Source organism: Lipotes vexillifer, unplaced genomic scaffold, assembly GCF_000442215.2.
Source record: "Lipotes vexillifer unplaced genomic scaffold, Lipotes_vexillifer_v1.1 scaffold193, whole genome shotgun sequence".
NCBI classification, from domain to species: domain Eukaryota; kingdom Metazoa; phylum Chordata; class Mammalia; order Artiodactyla; family Lipotidae; genus Lipotes; species Lipotes vexillifer.
Window position 1 is genome coordinate 2,348,881 of NW_006769306.1, and position 20,565 is coordinate 2,369,445.

A 20,565-nucleotide genomic window follows, 5' to 3' on the forward strand; every position below is an offset into this window, starting at 1 on the left:
AACATCTGTTTTACAGAATAACAGATATTTTAAACCCTAGGTCAAATCTATGCAATATAGGCAATTGGTCTTTGTTGGGTAAATTCAAGTTATAGAGGTGGTCAAGTCTAAATACATAGCACTGTTTATCTTCCATAGAATCTTAAAGGCTCTGTGCACCACTGGATAAAAATTGCCTAAATGCAACCTGTGTAAAAATTAACACAAATGGTTACTTGAAGAAATTGTCCGGGATCATCAGGATCATTAATATCTCAAATAGATATGAACAATAATATACTTACTGTAATACAGAAGAAAATGATTTTTAAATAGTTTTGAAAATTAATGTAAGCCTTTCCAAAAGAAGGAATAATAATATAAACCTATAGGGAAAACAGTGAATATAACATTCCGAAAATAATATCAATTTATACTGAAAATTTAATAAAATCAAAAGGTTGTTAGTGAATAGTAATTAAAAACAAAAAAGCAAAACAAAAAGACAGTGGGACCAAAGAAAGTTACTTAATTGTGTGAAAGAATCAAACTTTCAGAAAATATTTAAATGGAGAATTAAAGAACATTTTGGATCAAAACTCGCCCTACCTACCTGCCCACCCCCCAAAAAAAAAATCCAGCTAAATTTTCCTAATGACATTTGATTCTCCATCTCAGGCATAAGTAAATCTAAGATCCTTATATAAAAGTTTCACAGACTATTGAGTAGTATAGAGTTTTTTAGCAACAAAAATATTAATAAAAGAGAAAATAACATTAAATATAGACTCACGATCTAATTTGTATATTTTTTAAAAGATCAGAAGATCTGGATTTCTATCCATGGAATGGCTTGTTTAGAACAAGTATCAAGATAAGATTGCTTTGGGTTCCAATACTGAGTGATTTTCTTTCTTGGTGCTCTGTTTATCCAGATAGGATCTATGTTAAGCTAAACCTTGTCCCCAGCAAGGGCCACTATTTCTACACATGGCCTCAAGTCCTGTGTCTTTTCTTTCAATGCTAACGCAGCTACATCAAATAAAAATATTCCCAAGTAAATAAAGCTATAGTGTTTGGGGGTTTTGGACATCAATTAACTTCAAAAGTCCCATAAAATGTGAAAAGGGAAGGAAAGGAATCAATGAAACGTTTTAAGGGACTATTATAGGAAGTATAAAATGTTAGAATCAAATGGTGAGTAAAAGATCTGGAAAACAAAATTTAGTTGAGATTTTTTTTTTTAGAAAAATGTGTTAAACTGATTATTTTAAAGGGACTATCAGAAGTTTTGTTTTATACAAAGGTATTATCATTTTTTTTTAATACGAGTTAAAAGAGCTTTCTCCCAAATACCGAGCTAAAGTTCTCCTGGTTGTGCTTGACCCGCTCCATCTCGGGAGTGACTGGGAGGGGAGTCCCCTTGCTCAAGTTCTCTTTGTACAGAATCTGTGTGCACAAAATCAACAATCAAATCAGCCTGGACCCATTGTTTAGGAAGACTTAGCTTTTGAAATAGGTTCTAAAAGTATTTTTGCTTGTTTGTTTTCATAATGACATAAAATTGGCCTAAATAACTTTAAGAAATAGAACAAGTACAGATCACCTTTGGCCGTTTCATCACACACAGTATGAGGTCTGTCAGTAAGAGACATTCATAGCGACCGAGCTGCTGCCAGGCTGCAGGAGGAGTCAGTCATTTATATAAGCCTTCTCTCAAAGACAAGGACTCGGCCTTATCAGAGACAACCCAAGTTAACTGAAATTTACATGCCTCATGAGTTGGTAACTCGAAATTAGTGAACCAAAAAGGGGGGGGGGGGTGGGGGAATAAAATAAATAAGTATTAAAAGCTAAATAAATACTAGCTTTCAATGATCCTGAAACTATTCCAAGGAAAGCTCATTTATCTCTCTTGTGATATACCCAAAATAGCTGAGCCAAGTAAATCTGTATTTCTGAGTTACTCGGAATTGCTATATTGTCTTTGGAATGAAAATGTTCAAGAATCACATTCTTTTAAGAAGAGCTGCAAACAAAATACATCAAACAGAGCCACAATAAATACAAATAAAATTCTAGCTAACATTGTCCTTTCGGAGGCATGTTAGATTTTACTTTTGACTTGTGCCACACCGGTTAGAAACACCTACTGTTATTCAAGGGGAATTTGAGGAAGGAAACACTAAGTATTACAGGTTTTTAAGGAACGTGATCAATAGCTACGTTTTAGGAAAAACAGTTAAAATTTCACAGCAGAACTAAAATAAATACTAAATTAGATTTGGGTTGAAAACTGAGGTAATATTTGGTATCATTATTTTCATTATATGAATTTAGTATTTTTACAGGAAAATTATATATTGATAATGTGTTAAAAATATTATTTTAAATAAAAATTAAGGGATTTTATTTTTTGGCCCCTAAGAAATACCGAGCTAAAGTTCTCTTGATTGCGTTTGACTCTCTCCATCTCTGGAGTGACAGGGGTTGGGGTTCCTTTCCCCAGATTTTCTTTGTACAAAACCTGTGAGATACAAGAAAGTACCCAAAAGACATTCAAAACAAGCACAAAGATTAAGGAAGAGAGAAAATGGGGGGCAGGGGGGTGGGTGTGAGGAGGGAGTTTTTTAGTGAGTAATATTTAGTAAGGATAATGCTTTTATTTTTTACTTCACATTTTAAGGATAAACTCTACAATGCTAATTCTGGGCATGAAAAGGTACCACAGAAAAGGTTGAGTTATAGCATATGAGTAGAATGATGAGGAATCTTATGTTAATTCTATTTACAGTATTTCAGATCTAAGTGCTCACACTTGTCAGTCGCCAAAAGTGTTAAAATACCATCAGAAAATTGAGTCATTTTGTGTAAGTCCAGATGGTCTTGGTCAGGTGGAACACACATACACACACGGACACACACAAAATTGGTGTTAAGATGTTGCTTTTTAAAAAAGGATGATGGGTTATTCCGTTAATTTTTTTAATGGGAAATCAAGTATCTTATTTGATATATTTGTAAATACCGAGCTAAAGTTCTCTTGATTGCGTTTGACTCTCTCAATCTCTGGAGTGACGGGGGTTGGAATGCCTGTTCCCAAGTTTTCTTTGTACAAAACCTGGAGAAGATAATTAGAACATCTAAAAAAGTAAAATGACCACGAATCCTTTGGATTACAGCTATATGTGGGCTATTTGGTGGAAACTCATGAAAGCAATCTAGCCTTCAAACATGACACTCAGGGAATAAGGAAGGAAATGCCACAAATATCCATGTTCTCTCTTCAAAAGTAGTAATTTTACTACCTTGAAGACCGTACTAAATTATGCATTTTCTGTAGTCAACATTTAGTACATTCCTAAAATGCATTAAATAGTGCTAATGAATTTAACAATGAAAAAAGTCTAACCATTTCATAACATCTAGTATTAGTCCCTTGAATATAGTGGGTCCACAATAGATTTGTACTTCAATAAATAGGTGGCTTGGCTTAAATATTTCTAATCATGTGATCCTCTATTCCTTCACAGTTGTTGAGAATTTTGTTTGTTTTGTATTTTCTTCTGAAAATTCCTAGCTGGCCTTTAGTCTGCAGGTACCCTTAATGCAAGGAGACTTAAACAGTTTATTTTTCCAGGAAGAGCATTTTTCTCTGAAATTTTGACTGATGATTGCTGGATCTTGCCAATTAGTGTTTTTGAACAGGGAAAAGTCCCTATTTGTTCTGGGTAGTGTCAAAGGACTGTAAATGTTCATGAAACAAGTAAGGAACTTCCAGAGCCTCTTAGCTTCTTCCATTCCTCCCTCCCTCCCAATGTTAAGAATTTTCAGCCTAAAGGAAGGAATGAATTCTTTTTAAATGGATGGATTCTATGTTGCACTAGAGCACAGGCTGGGGAGCAACACACAAATCCTAGGGGTTTATGTCACAGATTAATTCCTAAAATCACTGACAAACTAGTGTTGATATCTTTTGTTTGCTAGGAAACTTTTCGGGATCTTTAAATATCTACCATCTTGGTACAAAGTTGTATTTCTTTACCGGGCAAGGCAACAGAACAGATCGTGGACCACAGAACAAAACAAAAAATCAGAGAAAGGCAAGAAGTTGCAATCAGAAGCAGCAAAGGAGATGCGGGCTGGTTTTCCTGGATTAGTGGACATGTAATTCTAAATGCAGTCTGTACCACTGGGAGCCAGAGTATATGCAGGGAATGCGAAGGGAATGAGGTCTAAATAATACAAACGACTTGCAAGAGAAATAGCAACTGTCTTCTAATGGAAATTAAATGAGAGTTCAGGCCTCCAGGGGCCAGGCGGATCTCAGAAACCAAGATCCTCACCTTTTATGGGCTATCAAATATTTCCCGAACTTCACACGATCTTTTGCTAGTAGCCAGCAATTGCTTAGAAACTGCTTGCGGATGGAAGGGCGGGGGCAAAGGTGAAGGCTAGGTCCCAGTGTCCCTCGCACAGAGAAGACAGGTGCAAGGGTAAGTGCTGTCCTGTAGCCTGAATAAAGCCCTGTGGGAGTGCAGGGGGTTCATTACCGCCTTCCTAACAAGCACAGCATAAATATTTCCCGAACTTCACACGATCTTTTGCTAGTAGCCAGCAATTGCTTAGAAACTGCTTGCGGATGGAAGGGCGGGGGGAGGGGGGAGGGGTGACGGGGGCTGGGCAGAGACGGGGCTAGCTGGACAGAAGGTCGGGAGAAATGTGTGCTAAACCTGATATTTCAGGTGTGGGAGAATCCCACCTCCCCCAAAACACACACTGCGCACAGGTGCCTGCGATTCCTGTTAGAGAACAGGGTTAAGGTATAATATACCCTTGTGGGTAGATGACAGCCAGCGCCTTGAACACGCGCTGTATTTACAAGGAGAGAGCAGAGGATACAGGGCAAGGGAGGGGAGGTGGCCGCGGAGACGTCTCTAGGCTGCCTAGGGTCTTCCGGACCGTGGAGAATGCCCTGAGGTATGTATATACATCCATGCATGTATACATATTTCTTTTCTATTACTTTTATGTTTATATGTATATGCTTTTGGTTAACTACCTTGAGATCATCCCAATAAACTTATTACTACAGTCGGCACATTTTACTTTAGAAACTGCAGGTATGATGAGCAATACACGAAGCCTAGTGCCTTGTGCTCCTTGATTACGTAACGACAGAGTTTCCTCTTCTGCTTTTGCAAACCGCACTGCCCCTCACAGGGCAGGGAGGATTCGCGCCATCCCCGGGCTTGGGAAGCCCAGCAGAAGGGAGACGGGGTGAGACAAGGCAGCCGGCGAGGGGAGGGCTGAGTATGGGGGAGGGGCCGGGGGCACGTTACCGAGCTGATGTGCTTCTGTGTCTCCTTGACACGCTTCACTTCAGGCAGGTCTGGGATGGGGGTTCCTTGTCCAACCGCCTCCTTATACTTCACCTGCAGGTGTAAAAGTGGGAACGTGTGCATGCGGTCGATTAGTAGCCCCGCGACGTGCGAAGTCGCAGTTTAAACAGCACAAAACCTATGCTTAGGGGGAAGGGGGCCACATGCTGATACTGGGTCCGTGCCAAGGACACGGACATTTGGGCTCTCTCTGGTCTCTTTGGGGTGGGGTCCACACTTAGACTGAAGCCCCTTCTCTTCCCTGGGGTCTCCCATGTCTTACAGCCACAGTTCATTGGCCGAGGATGGACACACTCACATATACACACCAGGAAGAGCCAGTCTCTGACTCTCACAACTGCTACTTTCTTGCAGGTGACCAAACTTGAGTCAGGCTCTTCTGAACCTTCTTCCCAGCTAGGCCTTGAGCTTCGGACTTCCTAGACCATCTCTGCACCTCCCAGTTTTAGCCAGAAACCTGCTAAGTCAGTTTAGCCAAAATCCCCCACCCTGGATGTCTCATCATCCTTGATATCTGATCAAATTCCTTAATGCCCTCCGCCCCCCAATCCCCCAGGAGAAGTCTGATCACCTTGACCTGCCTCCAGCAAAAATCCTGGTAGGTCGGTTTAGGCAGAATTTACCCCCGATGTTTCTTCTGAGTAATTTTCCATCCACTGATCCTTTCCCCACACCCCGACCTCCCCATCCCCCCACCATCCCTGTCCATCCATCCCCGCCCCCATAAATCCCTCCTTTCCCTTGTTGTATTTAGAATTGAGCTCAGCTCTATACCGAGATCTCTTTTCCCCTATATCTCAATTGTCCTGAATAAAAATCTTTTTTATTGTTGTTTTAACTGCTTAAACTACTGTCCAGCTCTGGTTTGCTTTGACACCGGCCTCTCCATTTTTTACATCTAACCAGCCCTCATGAAAACTGCCTCGGCACTGCGTTATGAGATGACCCTTATTTTAGCAACTTAAGCTGCTTCTGGTGACAGAAGTCATGAGTGCAGCTCAGACATCAGTGTAAATCTTCAAAAGCGAGCAGAAAATTTTGAAAGTGAGTCCCCAGTGGCTGTCTTTACCGAGCTAATATGGTCCTGGGTTTGCTTCACTCTCATCATCTCAGGTGTCTTTCCGATCGCCGTTCCTGGTGAGACATCTTCTTTATATAAAACCTGGGCATTCAGAATCAGGACAGTGTTACACAGAAGAAAGGAAAACCCAGCAATTCCTGGAGAAAGACTAGGAAACTTGGCTTCTGTGAAAACAGAAGACCCTAGAGAATGTTCTTAGGCAAGTGCTGGAGTATCTGGACTGTCTTCTGCATCAGCATCAATAACTCAAACCATGTATACAACACACATCTCAATTTCCAGATCTCGAGATTTCTTTTAAGATTATCGTACTGTATTAATACATGATGAGAAAAAACAGAAAATGTTGATTAAAAAACCCTCCCATGTGAAACACAAAATCCATTAAAGAAATACAAAGTCAGTTATTTTGGGAAAGGATAATAAATCACAGTGTCAGAAAGAAATCCATCTTCTGGAGCAAGACAACACATGTTACTGCTCTGGGATTTAAAAAGTTAAAAAGAAAGAAAAGCTCCTTTGTTAGCAGATTTAAGTTGTTATTTCAAATGGTCTCTGGGGTGATGATTTCAGAGCAAAGTATGGGGAATTTTAACAAATAACTGCTAGCATTAGCTGAGGAGGTTAGATGTCTGAATCAACGTAGGGCTAGTATATTTTCAAAGAGGACCCTGATATTATTAGGTTAGCATTAAATGGAAAATAAATAGTAAATATACCGAGCTGAAATTCTTTTGATTTTCTTTAACACGCAGTATTTCTGGCGTGTCTTGAACAACTGTAATTTTTCCTTTACTGTTTTTAAGGTCACACTGGTATTGAAGCTATGAAAAAAGAGCAAACATCTTGGTAAGATTTCAACATTGTTTTGTATATTGTATTGTCCTATATTGTGTAAAGGAAGTTAAAATCTTATATTTAAAAAAAAATTTCTACGCTACAATAATCATAGTCACATAGCCAACGGGAACTTCTTTAATAAGAATTTTGTGAAGAAACTAAATTTTTAAAGCCCTGAAACTAGTTTTTTTTAAAAAAAAAAAAAATATATATATATATATATATCTCTTGCCTAGAGTTAATTTTGAAAAAGATGTCACCACCAATGGATGATGGTGATAGTTCATATTCAGTGACAGGAAACCACCAACAAAGTGAGAGATGGGTCTTTCATGCTATGAGTTGGGATTGAGATATAAGGTGAGCTCAGAGGAGACAGGAGCACACAGCTCCCGGGCGGGGGTGGGGGTGGGGGAGGTGTGGAGGGCTGCTGCAGGTAGATACGCAAGCATGTGTGCCCAGAGGCATCCTTCTTGCCCCGCCTCATCCCAGGTACCAGTGAGCTGTGTCTTAAGATTCTATAAAAACTCACAAGGCTGAAGTTCTTTTGGTTCTCCCGGATCCTCTGCATCTCTGGGGTGTCCAAAACGGTCTCATAATACGACATGCACTTCTCTGCATCTTCCTTGTACTTTTTCTGGAAATAGATTCCAAGAAATAAGGATAGGGAATAACACAGGGATATGCGCCAATGGGACCTAAAATAGCCCTTCCTGCTCAGCAGAGGGGAAGTCCTTTATATTTTTTTGACTATTTAAGGATGTGAGGGAGTTATAAAACAGAGCCCTCTGGGTCAGTGAGTGCCACGCCTTTTCTTTCCAGGACAACTGAGCCCAGGAATTTAATAGGACCCATTGTCATGGCAAAGCTGGCAGAGGGAGGCCCCTGTGGACTGGTCCACACGAGGGAGGTTGACAGCCCCTGAGGTTCCTGGCAGGGACTTGGGGATTTCTACAGTGAACTGGATGGAGCCAGACTATTCAACAGGCAGGTGGAGAAAAGCAGGAGGGTTAAGAGCCATCAGCAAGGCCTCCTGAATGCCAGTCCTTGGTTGCTGACAAGGATATTTTCGCTGAGCTCTGAGCAGGTGTGGTCCAGGCTCCTGGCCAGAGCTCCCAGGGCCGGACCAGGAAATCTACATTCCCAGGTGTTTACTAAGTATAGTCAGGCCAGGCAATTACTGCTTTAGAACTCACTGATTAGGAGACAAGCAAAAATTCTAATTTGGGGCTACTCAAGTAAATTGCAGATTCCCGATCAGCAGTGAAGATTGAAACAAATGAGGGTATATCCTGGTGTATGAAGGACATCTTACTTTTCTTTATCTCTCTATTTGTAGGAAGATGGAGAGTTACCCATCATAAGAGGAATCAGGGTTAGATTGTGTGGTTAGCGTTGATGACATAATCTCAATCTTATTAAAAAAAATTGATAATCCAAATGTGGGCGGTCTACTTTGTTTCTTCCAGATTTGCACACAAATTTTACATCCACATTATGAGACTGATTCTTTAATTACGGGTGGTAACTCATGCCTGTTAGAATGGCCATCATCAAAAAGACAAGAGATAACAAATGCTGGTGAGGATGTGGAGAATAGTGCACTGTTGGTGGGATTGTAAACTGGTTTTGACACTATGGAAAAACAGTATAGAGGATCCACAAAAAATTAAAAACAGAACTACCATACGATCCAGAAATTCCACTTCTAGGAATATATCCAAAGCATTCGAAAACACTAACTTGAAAAGATACCCTCACTTTCATGTTCATAGCAGCATTATTTACAATAGCCAAGACAGGGAAACAACCTAAGCGTCTATCAACAGAAGATGGATAAAAAAGTTGTGGTAGGGGCTTCCCTGGTGGTGCAGTGGCTGAGAGTCCGCCTGCTGATGCAGGGGACATGGGTTCGTGCCCCGGTCCGGGAAGATCCCACATGCCGTGGAGCGGCTGGGCCCGTGAGCCATGGCCGCTGAGCCTGCGTGTCCGGAGCCTGTGCTCCGCAACGGGAGAGGCCACAACAGTGAGAGGCTCGCATACCGCAAAAAAAAAAAAAAAAAAAAAAAAAAAAAAAAAAAAAAGTTGTGGTATATATGTACAATGGAATAAAAACTGAGAAAATCCTGCCATTTGCGACAACATGGGTGGACCTTGAGGGCATTACATTAAGTGAGATAAGTCAGACAGAGAAAGACAAATACTGTATGATCTCACCTATTTGTGGAATCTAAAATCAAAACAAATGCCTAGAAAAGGTGATGAGATTTGTGGTTACCAGAGGCGGGAGACTCATGAGGGTGAGGTGGAACTGGAGAAAGGTGGTCAAAAGTGACAAACTTCCAGTTATAAGATAAATAAGTACTAGGGATGTCATGTACAGCATGACGATGACTACAGTGAACACAGCTCTAACACAGCTCTATGTTACATGTGAAAGGTGTTAAGAGAGTAAATCCTGAGAGTTCACATCACAGGGCAAAATTTTTGTCTTTTTGTTTTGCTTTCTCTCTTTACTGTATCTCTATGAGATGATGGATGCTATCTAAACTTATGGAAGCAATCATTTCACAGTAAATATAAGCCAAACCATTACACTGTACACTTTAAACTTATACAGTCATATATGTCAATTTTATCTCAATAAAACTGGAAAAATAAATTTTAAAAAATTATGGGTGGTACCATGTAAGAGTTCTTCAGTACCTTAAAATTCCCTCCTTTATTTTAATTCTGATATGGAAATCTCAACTCTAACTCAAACTTGCATCATAGATGAACCCCTTCTTTTTCACTGGGAAAAATTGTGATTTGAAAGAATCTTCTTTGGTATTAATAGAAAGACTTGTTCTTCTTGATTGGGGTCAATAAGTGATATTCTGATGAAAGTCCTTACCTGGCTTGAAAGGTTCTTGACTTGTTGGGCATGAATGATCTCCGGAGTATCAACCACAGAAGTAAAATTGGCTTTTTCCATTTCTGCTGATTGCTTATACTTAACCTGCAAAAAGACATCCAATAGTTGGGTAAATGTTTACAATGTGCACATTTTGGCTTAGTTTGACTAAGAAGTGATTAATATTGCTTATCCAAAAGGATTCATTTATTTGCTAGCCAACATTTTTTCCCTATTGTGTCTATAGCTTTATGCTAAAGAGTGAGATTCAGAAAGAAAGGTTGAGTCCTAGCTGTTGAAAGGCTTACTGTCTAGTTGGAGGCAGGGGCAGGGTGGTGTTGGGTAGGGTATGGGAAAGCAGAAGGAGAGAGATAATCAACAGATAGTAAGGCATCAATTGTTTACAGAAGAGCTAGGAGAAGGACCGATGAAAGCAGCCCTGGCAAAGGGCCCCGATCCTTTCATCAGAATGCATTCCGCCATGTGGATATTTAGGGATGCCACTGTATGTGTTTAACTGTAATTGATCAACAAGTAAGACAACAGAAGGACAACACTGTGTCCTTGTAATCACAGCTACTTTTTTTGTTGAAAGACTGACATGGAACAGTAACACTGACCTGACTGGCAATATCTGTAGCATTCCTGGCTCTGAAGAAGTCGGGAGTTTCATTGGCCATGGCATTCAGACCTCTTCCTTTGACTTCCAGCTCCAGGTCTCTCTTATATTCTTTCTATAGTAGCATTAAAAAAAAAAAAAAAAAAAAGGTTACTTAACTCATGACTAGGTAATAAATGTGCAGAGTGAATACAGATCCACATAACATGCCACCTCAGTTGCTGATGTCACCTTCACCTTTCCCTGTGGCAGGATGGAGTGGTGACAACAGCAGACCACTTTAGGAAACTATTCTACTCATGCCAGGCCTCCTTTGGAACGCTTTTTAGCATTCTCTACTTAGAAAATTAAAGTATAAAAGCACATTTTAAATCTGGTTTGGTATGTAAAGGATTATACTTAGGTGTCCACCACTCCAGTGTGCTGCCTTTATTTAAATGGGCACAACAAATGTATCAAGGTTAAATCAAATAATATTAGATAAATAACAGGCTACAATAGCCACTACAGAAACAGACTGTTATAATATCAACACATCCAAAATCGAGATATTTTATTTAATGGTTAATAATCATGTTGAATATGGAATCTGAATTCAAAAACTCTATTTTTATTGCTTTCTGGTTTTTTATGCAACTTGGCTAAGAAGGAGAAGATGCTGGGTTGATTCTGTGCATGCAGTTGGCTGTGTGCCCACCTCATTGAGGATCTGAGTGGCGTTCTTTGCTCTTAGCATGTCGGGCGTATCTTCCATTTCACTGAGACCCTTCCCACGGATGCCTTCCTCTAGATCTTTCCTGTACTCTTTCTATGGCACAAAATACAAGCAACAATGCTGACAAGAAAGCCTGGATTATTCCTCTTTGGTGAAGAGCCAAAACAAAACAAAAAATCCTTCTAATTTTAAAGAGTTACAGTTTAGTAAATAAAGTTATGAATAAAGGCAGGGTATAAGCTTCATCAGTTAATATTCAATGTCAAATTAGAAACTAGAAATTAATAGAATGCTGAGGTAAGCACATTTTATTAGGTTTTCAATTAAAAAATTAGAAGAATTAACATGAGTAGTAGATTAGGGGGTAGTACCAAACACATGTGAACCCAACTTGAAACCTGAAAAGTTAGGTGGTAGTGAAAATGGTAGAAGGAACACGTTGATGAGTGTCATTAATGCAATTATTTGGATCAGGAGGGAAAGAAAAGACCAAGTAGGCACTACCTCGCTGGCTATTTTGGTTGCATATTTGACATGTAATAAAGCTGGCGTGACCTCCAGGCCAATCAGGTTTCTGCCTTTAATGGACTCTTCATAATCTTTCTTATATTCTTTCTAAAGTGAGTAGGAAGGAAAGACAAGTTAAGAATGTTCATTACAATTTTTTTCTCAATCCTAGGAAGAAAATAATTACATTTTCCTTCTGTGTATGGCCTCTTAACTTGATCTTAGTTCTGCTAATGGTCACACATTTGAAACATGCCTGATTGTTCTGGAAATACTCTGTGTAGAGCAAATGGCCCAAGGAAACTCAGAGGCTGAGAAACTTTGGTGGCCTCTCATTTGTCTGTCTGCCGCTGTGATGGTGGCTGGCCCTCAAAGTGGAAGGATGGATGTGCCACCAAGACTCTCAATCCACTGTCATCTCTCCTGATGACATTTTTCTGAAGGCAACAAAAGATTTTACTTCTGAATTAGAAGTGACTCAAGGGGGAAAAAACCCAAAAACACCCCAGAGGAAGGGGAACCTGAGGGCACCAAATGCAAATTTGGCCTTTTTCATAATCATGACTATTATTTTAAGTCACTGAACAGATAAGGTGAATAATGTAGCACAGACAAGTTCTCAGGCTTTGCTCACTGTTGAGAGGGAGGGCCACGACCTCTCCCATCTCCTCTCCAATCCCTGGATGAGGCTGTTTTACTGGGAGGCTTGGAAGAGATGTTGGAACTTGATTTTTGTCATTTTTAATTTTGACAGAATTTTACATTTATAGAAGAGTATCAAGAATAGTACAAGGAACTCCCATAGATGCTTTACCCAGATTCAGCAATTGTTTGAAACCCTTCAAAATTTTTCATTATTTGGCATTCTACACACCAGGAAGCTCCCCAAAATGTTACTTTTATTAAAAACCATTTATCTTTATGGTTGGAGATATGCCCACGGAGGGGAGGCAAAAAGAAATCCAAAATAAGCCTGTTTCCCAATGAAAACAGACTTTCTAAGATTCAAAATAAGATCCATTCTTCTCTACTATTGCTTAAAAATTAAAAGAATTATTTTAGATGCCTCTGCTTACATTTCTAAAATAGGAAATATGTCATTTTGACTTGATATTTTGATAAAAATCCTGATTAAAAGAAAAAAGTCTTCCTTTTTGGGACTGGAGGCTTCCTATTAAGAGAAGAGCAACTCAAAGCCAACAGTAGGTCTGCACAGAGAGAACTTTTCATTCAAAGAAAAAATTATGTTATATTCAAAATAATTTGTTTCAGTGTTAGGAACAGTTTTCTATGTTCTAATTCTATGAAAAGGATAGTTGAAACAAAACATATATGGTAAATGTTTACTATTCAGATCATTTCTTTTTATAATGGAGCCACAGGATTTGTGAGATGGAAAAGATTTTAGTCATCACATTTTAAAGAGTCCCATCATCCACAACTTTGGGATAACAACAGGCTGAATACTTCTGTGGGTAGAGCTTGTTTTCATCAGCTTGGTGGTATATTTGCTGTGTGGTGGGTTTGTGCAGGACTTACCCCACTCTGCATCTGCTGAGACTCTTTGGCAGTGATGTATGTTGGTGTTTCAAAGTCCAACATGGGCTTTCCTCGTTCCTTTTCATACTTTTCTTTGTATTTCACCTAGTTATGAAAAGCTTTGTGAGATATGTCTTCTCTGGCCAATCTGTAGACAGACACCAGTTTAGCAATAGTATTTTTAATTGATACATTATGACCAGCGGGTGGTATCTCATTGCCACTCAAAACAGTTTCCTGTTGTGATTCAGATCCAGTAGCTTTTTGTTTTGGCCTGGTGGGAGAACATCATTACTGTCTGCAAGGCATGGTCAGGATTTGTGTTCAATTCAAGGAGACAAAGGAATCACTGCAGAAGAATCAGCTAAGAGAAGCTGTGAGACAAGAAAGTGCCTGGGGAAACCTCCCATAGATAAGGTTGGCCAAGATTTGATGTGTGTAGATGTGAACATTTTAGCCAGAGCCTCAGCCAATATTTCTGATAAAAATCTCCAGTTTTTCTTTCATAAGAACTTTTATGAGGGACCTGGGGTCTTGATTTAATAGATAATGCATACAGCTTTAATTATATATCAAAAATTCAATTGAGGTCATAACTGGTCACATATTCAGTGCTGCCAATATAGATTGGTATAAAAATGAAATCCAGGGCTTTCCTGGTGGCGCAGTGGTTGAGAGTCCGCCTGCCGATGCAGGGGACATGGGTTCGTGCCCCGGTCTGGGGAGATCCCACATGCCGCGGAGCGGCTGGGCCCATGAGCCATGGCCGCTGAACCTGTGTGTCCAAAAAATGAAATCCAGTTGGCTAGTTGTTGACTGACTTACTAACAAACCTGTCATTCTCAAAAAAGACCCCCAAGGCTATTTTACAAATACAATCTCCTTATCCTCATCACATGTGACCAGGAATGGGGGGAGCCTATAGATATTCCTAATTTACACAGGAGACATTGAAAGACATAGAGACAGATGTCTGTGTCACGCAGCATCTTGAGAGCAAAGCCCAATCTCAGCTCTCTTGCTTGTGGCAACACATTAAAATAGAGGCCCGGTCAACAGATGAATGGATAAAGAAGATGTGGCACATATATACAATGGAATATTACTCAGCCATAGAAAGGAACGAAACTGAGTTATTTGTAGTGAGGTGGATGGACCTAGAGACTGTCATACAGAGTGAAGTAAGTCAGAAAGAGAAAAACAAACACCACATGCTAACACATATATATGGAATCTAAAAAAAAAGAAAAGAAAAAAATATGGTCAGAAGAACCTAGGGGCAGGATGGGAATAAAGACGCAGACCTACTAGAGAATGGACTTGAGGGAAGGGTAAGCTGTGACAAAGTGAGAGAGTGGCATGGACATATATACACTACCAAACGTAAAACAGATAGCTAGTGGGAAGCAGCCGCATAGCAGAGGGAGATCAGCTTGGTGCTTTGTGACCACCTAGAGGGGTGGCATAGGGAGGGTGGGAGGGAGGGAGACGCAAGAGGGAAGAGATATGGGGACATATGTACATGTATAGCTGACTCACTGTTATAAAGCAGAAACTAACACCATTGTAAAGCAATTATACTCCAATAAAGATGTTAAAAAAATAAATAAATAAAAAGTAAAAAAATAAATAAATGAAAGGGATGATGTAGGTATTTTTAAATAAAATAAACACATTTTCAAAAAATAAATAAATAAATAAAATAAAATAAAATAAAATAGAGGCCCGGGATCATGGGCTGCTTTACAGATGACAGGAGAGCATTTCTAGTAATTTAGACCCCTTGGTTAATGCCCAATGGGGGACCTAAATAGTGTTGAATTTGTGATATAGAAGGTCATGTGACAGCAAGCTCCTTCTCTAAGTTCTTTCCTCTGAGAATCTTAATTATTTTACAAATTTTGCAGTTTCTTGCACACCCAGAGACCACTTCAGTGGTGACCTGAGCATATCACTCCTCTGCTCCAAAGGCTCCCTATCATCCTTAGTAATATTTTGTAAGGGGTCTGTCTCCCTTGTGATGTAATCTTTATGCTACCAGTCCCTGTCAGTACCCTGAATAACACATATTGCATGTCTATGCACTGTTTCTCCAATGTATGTTCACACTGCTCTCATTCATAACATAAACATTTGTTTCAACATGTTGCTAAATTCAAAGCCCCTAATATCTTTGGGTATTTTCTCAAGCAATGGTTACTACAACTATAACTACCATCCTTGGGGGGTAGGGGTGGAATCCATCAAAACTTTTGACATTGTAGAATGTGCAGGAAAAAAGTCAGTCTTGGTCAACTTACTACACTCTGTAATTCTGTGGCCTCTTTTAGATGAAGCTGCTCCAGATTGTCGGGTATTGTGTGGTAGTGGCCTTTACTCTTCTCATAGTTTTTCTTGTACTGGTACTGAGGGGAAGGTGGCAAAAAAAAGGCACATTGATGGCAAAGCTGCTCAGCATTCCTATTTTTCCTCTTTGCATTAGATATTTACACAGCAACAGCACCAAGACCAAATTAAAATTAGCAAACACTACATAGGGGGGTTAAGAAAATGTTTTAAAAGGATGAAGATCCACATTCAGTATTCTCAGTTAATATAAGGATGTAAACACTTAGGTTATATGGCTTATTCAAAGTAGGTTTTAAGGTGCAAAGTTAAAAGTGAAAGAAACTATTCCAAATGGTAAGTCTATGTTTTTAGAAGGGGGAAAGGGAGTGGTTAATTGAAAAAAAGTTTAAATAGCCCCCAAATAGAAGCATTTTTATATTCTGAGAGGTGTTAGAGTCAGTGGAGAACTGGTAGATTAATGTTGTAATTTGGAAGAATGCACTCAGAGAACAGGAGAGCTTTCTAATAAATATAGTGCCTCAGTAGCAGAGAAGGAGATGCAAGTGACCTCAGAGAAGGAATTCAGTTGAAAATGGGTGAAACAAGCTGTTTCTGGAGCAAATGATTGAGCTTACAGAACTGGCGAGTTGGCTTGTATTCAAGACATGATTCATTATCAAAGATTCCTTCATGTCAGTCACAGGTTTGTGAAGTTTCTTCAAGTCAGCCTTATACTTAACCTGTACAACAGTAAAGGAAAAAAGGAAATCACATAAATAGGAAATGGAAAATGGTATTAATGGAAACCATAATAAGATGTCCCATCCTGAAACAAGTGCTGGGGATGGTGGTGAAAAACCATACCTCATTCACAATAGCCAGAAAGTGGAAACAATTCAAGTGTCCATCGACAGACAAAGGGATAAACACAGTGTGATGTAAACATACAATGGACTATTATTCAACCATAAGAAAGAATGAAGTTCTGACACATGCTACAGCATGGATGAACCTTGAAAACATTATGCTAAATGAAGTAAGCCAGACAAAAAAAAGGACAAATACTGTATGACTCCACTTACATGAAATCTCTAATAGGCAAATTCATAGGGACAGAAAGTAGATTAGAGGTTACCAGGGATTGGTGGGAGGGGGAAATGGAGAGTTATTGCTTAATAGTTACAGAGTTTGTGTTTGGGGTGATGAAAAAGTTTTGGAAATAATAGTGGTAGTTGGACAACATTGTGAATGTAATTAATGCCACTGAATTACATATTTAAAAATAGTTAAAATGGCAAATTTCACATTATATATTTTACCACAGTTAAACAAACACATACCTCACTTGTGAGATTATTAGCATCTTTCATGATTTTGAAGAGCTGGCTGTCTTTTGGATTGTATTTTGGTGTCTTGCCCTTCTCTTTGTTGAAATTTTCTCGGTATTTAATCTAACAGCAAATGCAAAAATCCAAATTATTCCTGAGCATCAATTAATCTGAAGACTGAGGAATGGAGGAAATGTAAATGCAAAAGAGTATGTGCTACACATAAAGGGGTCATATAATTTATTATCCAAATTGGGACACTTTTAAGAGTAAAAGCACTATTAATAATTATGTTGGGACAACAGGCAATTGAGAATAAGATCAAGTGATATAGTATTTGTTTTGCTCATTTTTATATTATCCAGAGGTATGAAAGATATTCATCTTTTTTTGATGCAGAATAAAAATGCATGGGAAAAGGCTTCAGGCTAAATTCAGAGAAGTGATCTAATATATTTGATTCAGGACATTTTGGTCCTCTTAACTGAAAAAACCCAAAAGCACTTTAGGTCTACTGCCAGGAGTTCCAAGAGACTTTATAAATGATCAAGAAGGGTGAGAAGTAAGGAATCTATTAAATCAGGAGATTTATTGTTATGTTACTTTGGCTATATCATTTAAAATTTTTTTAACTGGCAAAAAAATTGGCATAACTTCTGAGTAAAAGAAGCACAGAATTTGGGGGTTAATGGCTTCGGTATGATTTCAGGCTAGAAGAAGGAAAGAAGTGAGATAACTTTAGCATAATGAGAAAAATAAGAAACATACTTGCAGGATACATAAAAGTAAGAATACACAAAGGACAAAATAACTTCAATTTAAAAAATAAGCGCAATGCCTTGCACTAATAGTTGCTCAATAAATGTGATCTGATTGATGAAAGAAAGAGACAGTCATAATGCCTAGGTAAAATAGCTAAAGATGACAATTTACTTATAGGGATATTCAACAGAATAAACTGAAAGTGACAGAAACATTTCCTTATTTAAAAACAGACTGATGCCTTTGTCACTAGGATTAATCCAGAAGTAGAACTCTACTAGTTACTCACTCTAGGAATAAAGAAAAATGAGCTATTTCTAGAAGTTAGCCAGCTGAAAGGGCAATATTTGATGCTCTGGGACACCTAGAGTTTCTGTTATTGGTAAGATGAAAGACTCGCTCATTCAAAGTTATTAGCACACCAGGATCTGGTCACCAGATATTTCACACTGTAGGCATTTAAAATCAGTACCCCTCATGCTTCATCACTTTACTTCCCCACAACTTTACACATCCAGCACAACAGGAACAAAAGGAGACCACTCAAATGCTAAGAACAATGAAATCTGCCACATCAGAGAAAAAGCATTCACAGTGCTGAGACTCATTTATTTTGAATAAATCTCCAGTGGAAATGTGCAGACAAAATAAGCATGCAGAACGGTACAGCATGATGCAGGCACACTGAGTCAGACACACAATGGAGGAGGCAGAAAACATAACAGAAAAACACAATGTGAATAAATGCTACAATGGCTCTTCTCTGAAAGGAAGTTCACTCCCCAAAGAAAGAAATGCAAAGCCTGCTAAGGAAAGTCAGAGGTGGTGAGTTGTCTGAACCAAGAGAAAACTTTTCCTAAGGATATAGAAACCCATAAGACTAGGGCTGATCCCAAGAGCAGTGAAACAAGGAAAAAGCAAAGTAAACTAGATGTGCAGAGTCAGACTGGGGAAGGAAAGATGCAAAGGCCCATCTCTGATGAGAATAAAATCCATTTCTTTTAGAAGAATGCTAAAAATCCTCTATCTTTTAGAAAATAACTCATTTCTGAGAAAATATTTGAAGAGCAGCTTTCTACTGGTCTCATTTCAGTTCTTTTCTGTTAATTTTAAGTAGATTTAAATTTCTAACTTTTTAATTAAAAAAAAAAAAAGTTGTGCCTCCTCTTTCCACAAGAAGGTCCCAAGCAAGTGCAGGTGAGCACAACTGCTGCTGGGAATCTCAGCCAACACGCTCGACCTTCCTTTTTGACTGGATCTTAAGAACTACTATATTTTGCATGATAAGGACACACATCAGATTCAGGACTCCAAGAATTCTTAGAAAGGTGTGGGATTAGGCAGGAAGTACAGTAAAACCACATTCACATGGCATATGGATTGGAAAAGCCTTCTTTTTCTTGTTTACCAGGGAAGTGAGAGGCAACCATGCAATGCCGTGTATCAGCAAACGGCAATACCAGTGTCCATTACTCCAAAGGGCTCAGAGAGTGTGAGAAAACGGTTTCCGATCAATTATTCTTTCAAAGTTCAATTAAATTTAAAGATCTAACATCCAGTTGTTCTGCTCCTTTTCAGGGACTTGAACTGTATATTGGTGCTTCTAAAGATTGAAGAGCAGGTCCAAGAATTAGAACGTTTCTTTCCACTGAGACTGTAAAACAGGGTGAAAGCTATGAGTGAAAACATTTTGAGCAGTTTATACTGTTGATTCAGAGTATGTCTGAACTGAGAGACTGTATTAAATGCCAGTCTTAAATGTATTAAACACCAGCAATGGTAATCAGCAGAGGCTTTCTTTGTGTGGTTGCAGATGAGATTCTCAGTCTGTTTTCATCTTTTGATTGGTGTCAGCAGCCTAAAGAAGTTAGGAGGCCATCTCCAAATCTACTCTACCTTCCTATTCCAAAGGCATGTTCCAGAGGGAAAGTTTCATGCAGGAAAAGACAGGTGTGTGCAAAAGTATATCCTCTGACAAATTTCCACAGCATTCTACACGTTCCAACACAAAACCAACAGAAAAGAGTGCGACTTGGTCAGTCCCCTGACCAAGGCTAAGAAGATAGGTGAGAGAAGGAGGAAGACAGATATATGGGATCACTGATGCCAGTCTTACATCACTGATGAGCACATTAGTTTTCTTAAGCTGCCTCATCATGGGGGTGTCATAAGATGCGGCGCCGTGCCCATACCCTCTCCTTTGGCCTGTGACGTGTTCCGCCTAGAGTACCAGCAAGACAGCAAAGTCAGAATGGGGAGGGCCCACACAGAGGGGAGGTCTCCTTGGACCAGGGGCCACACCATGAAGCTGTCAATCCTGAGGCAAGCCTTTCCCAGGAAGTAAACCCAGGAAAGGGAGCTCATAAAACGATCTGGTTGGGACTCATTCTCCACATCATAGGATTCACTTGGGGTTAGAAATACAAGTCTCTCTGGGGCTTCCCTGGTGGCGCAGTGGTTGAGAGTTCACCTGCCGATGCAGGGGACATGGGGTCGTGTCCCGGTCGGGGAAGATCCCACATGCCACGGAGCAGCTGGGCCCGGGAGCCATGGCCGCTGGGCCTGCGTG

The 20,565-nt window shown here is 39.5% G+C and overlaps 1 protein-coding gene across 1 annotated transcript in view; it reads right to left on the reverse strand.

Annotated features, from left to right (window-relative positions):
• The window catches only part of LOC103083893 (nebulin), a 120,982-nt gene that overhangs the window by 11,289 nt on the left and 89,128 nt on the right, over positions 1 to 20,565 (reverse strand). The window contains 15 exon segments of the mRNA XM_082930885.1: positions 1,336 to 1,428; positions 2,414 to 2,506; positions 3,008 to 3,100; positions 5,322 to 5,414; positions 6,451 to 6,543; positions 7,182 to 7,286; positions 7,835 to 7,939; positions 10,199 to 10,303; positions 10,819 to 10,932; positions 11,515 to 11,625; positions 12,037 to 12,147; positions 13,579 to 13,683; positions 15,879 to 15,983; positions 16,542 to 16,646; positions 17,247 to 17,357. Of these exon segments, the coding sequence (XP_082787011.1) occupies positions 1,336 to 1,428; positions 2,414 to 2,506; positions 3,008 to 3,100; positions 5,322 to 5,414; positions 6,451 to 6,543; positions 7,182 to 7,286; positions 7,835 to 7,939; positions 10,199 to 10,303; positions 10,819 to 10,932; positions 11,515 to 11,625; positions 12,037 to 12,147; positions 13,579 to 13,683; positions 15,879 to 15,983; positions 16,542 to 16,646; positions 17,247 to 17,357 (1,542 nt within the window).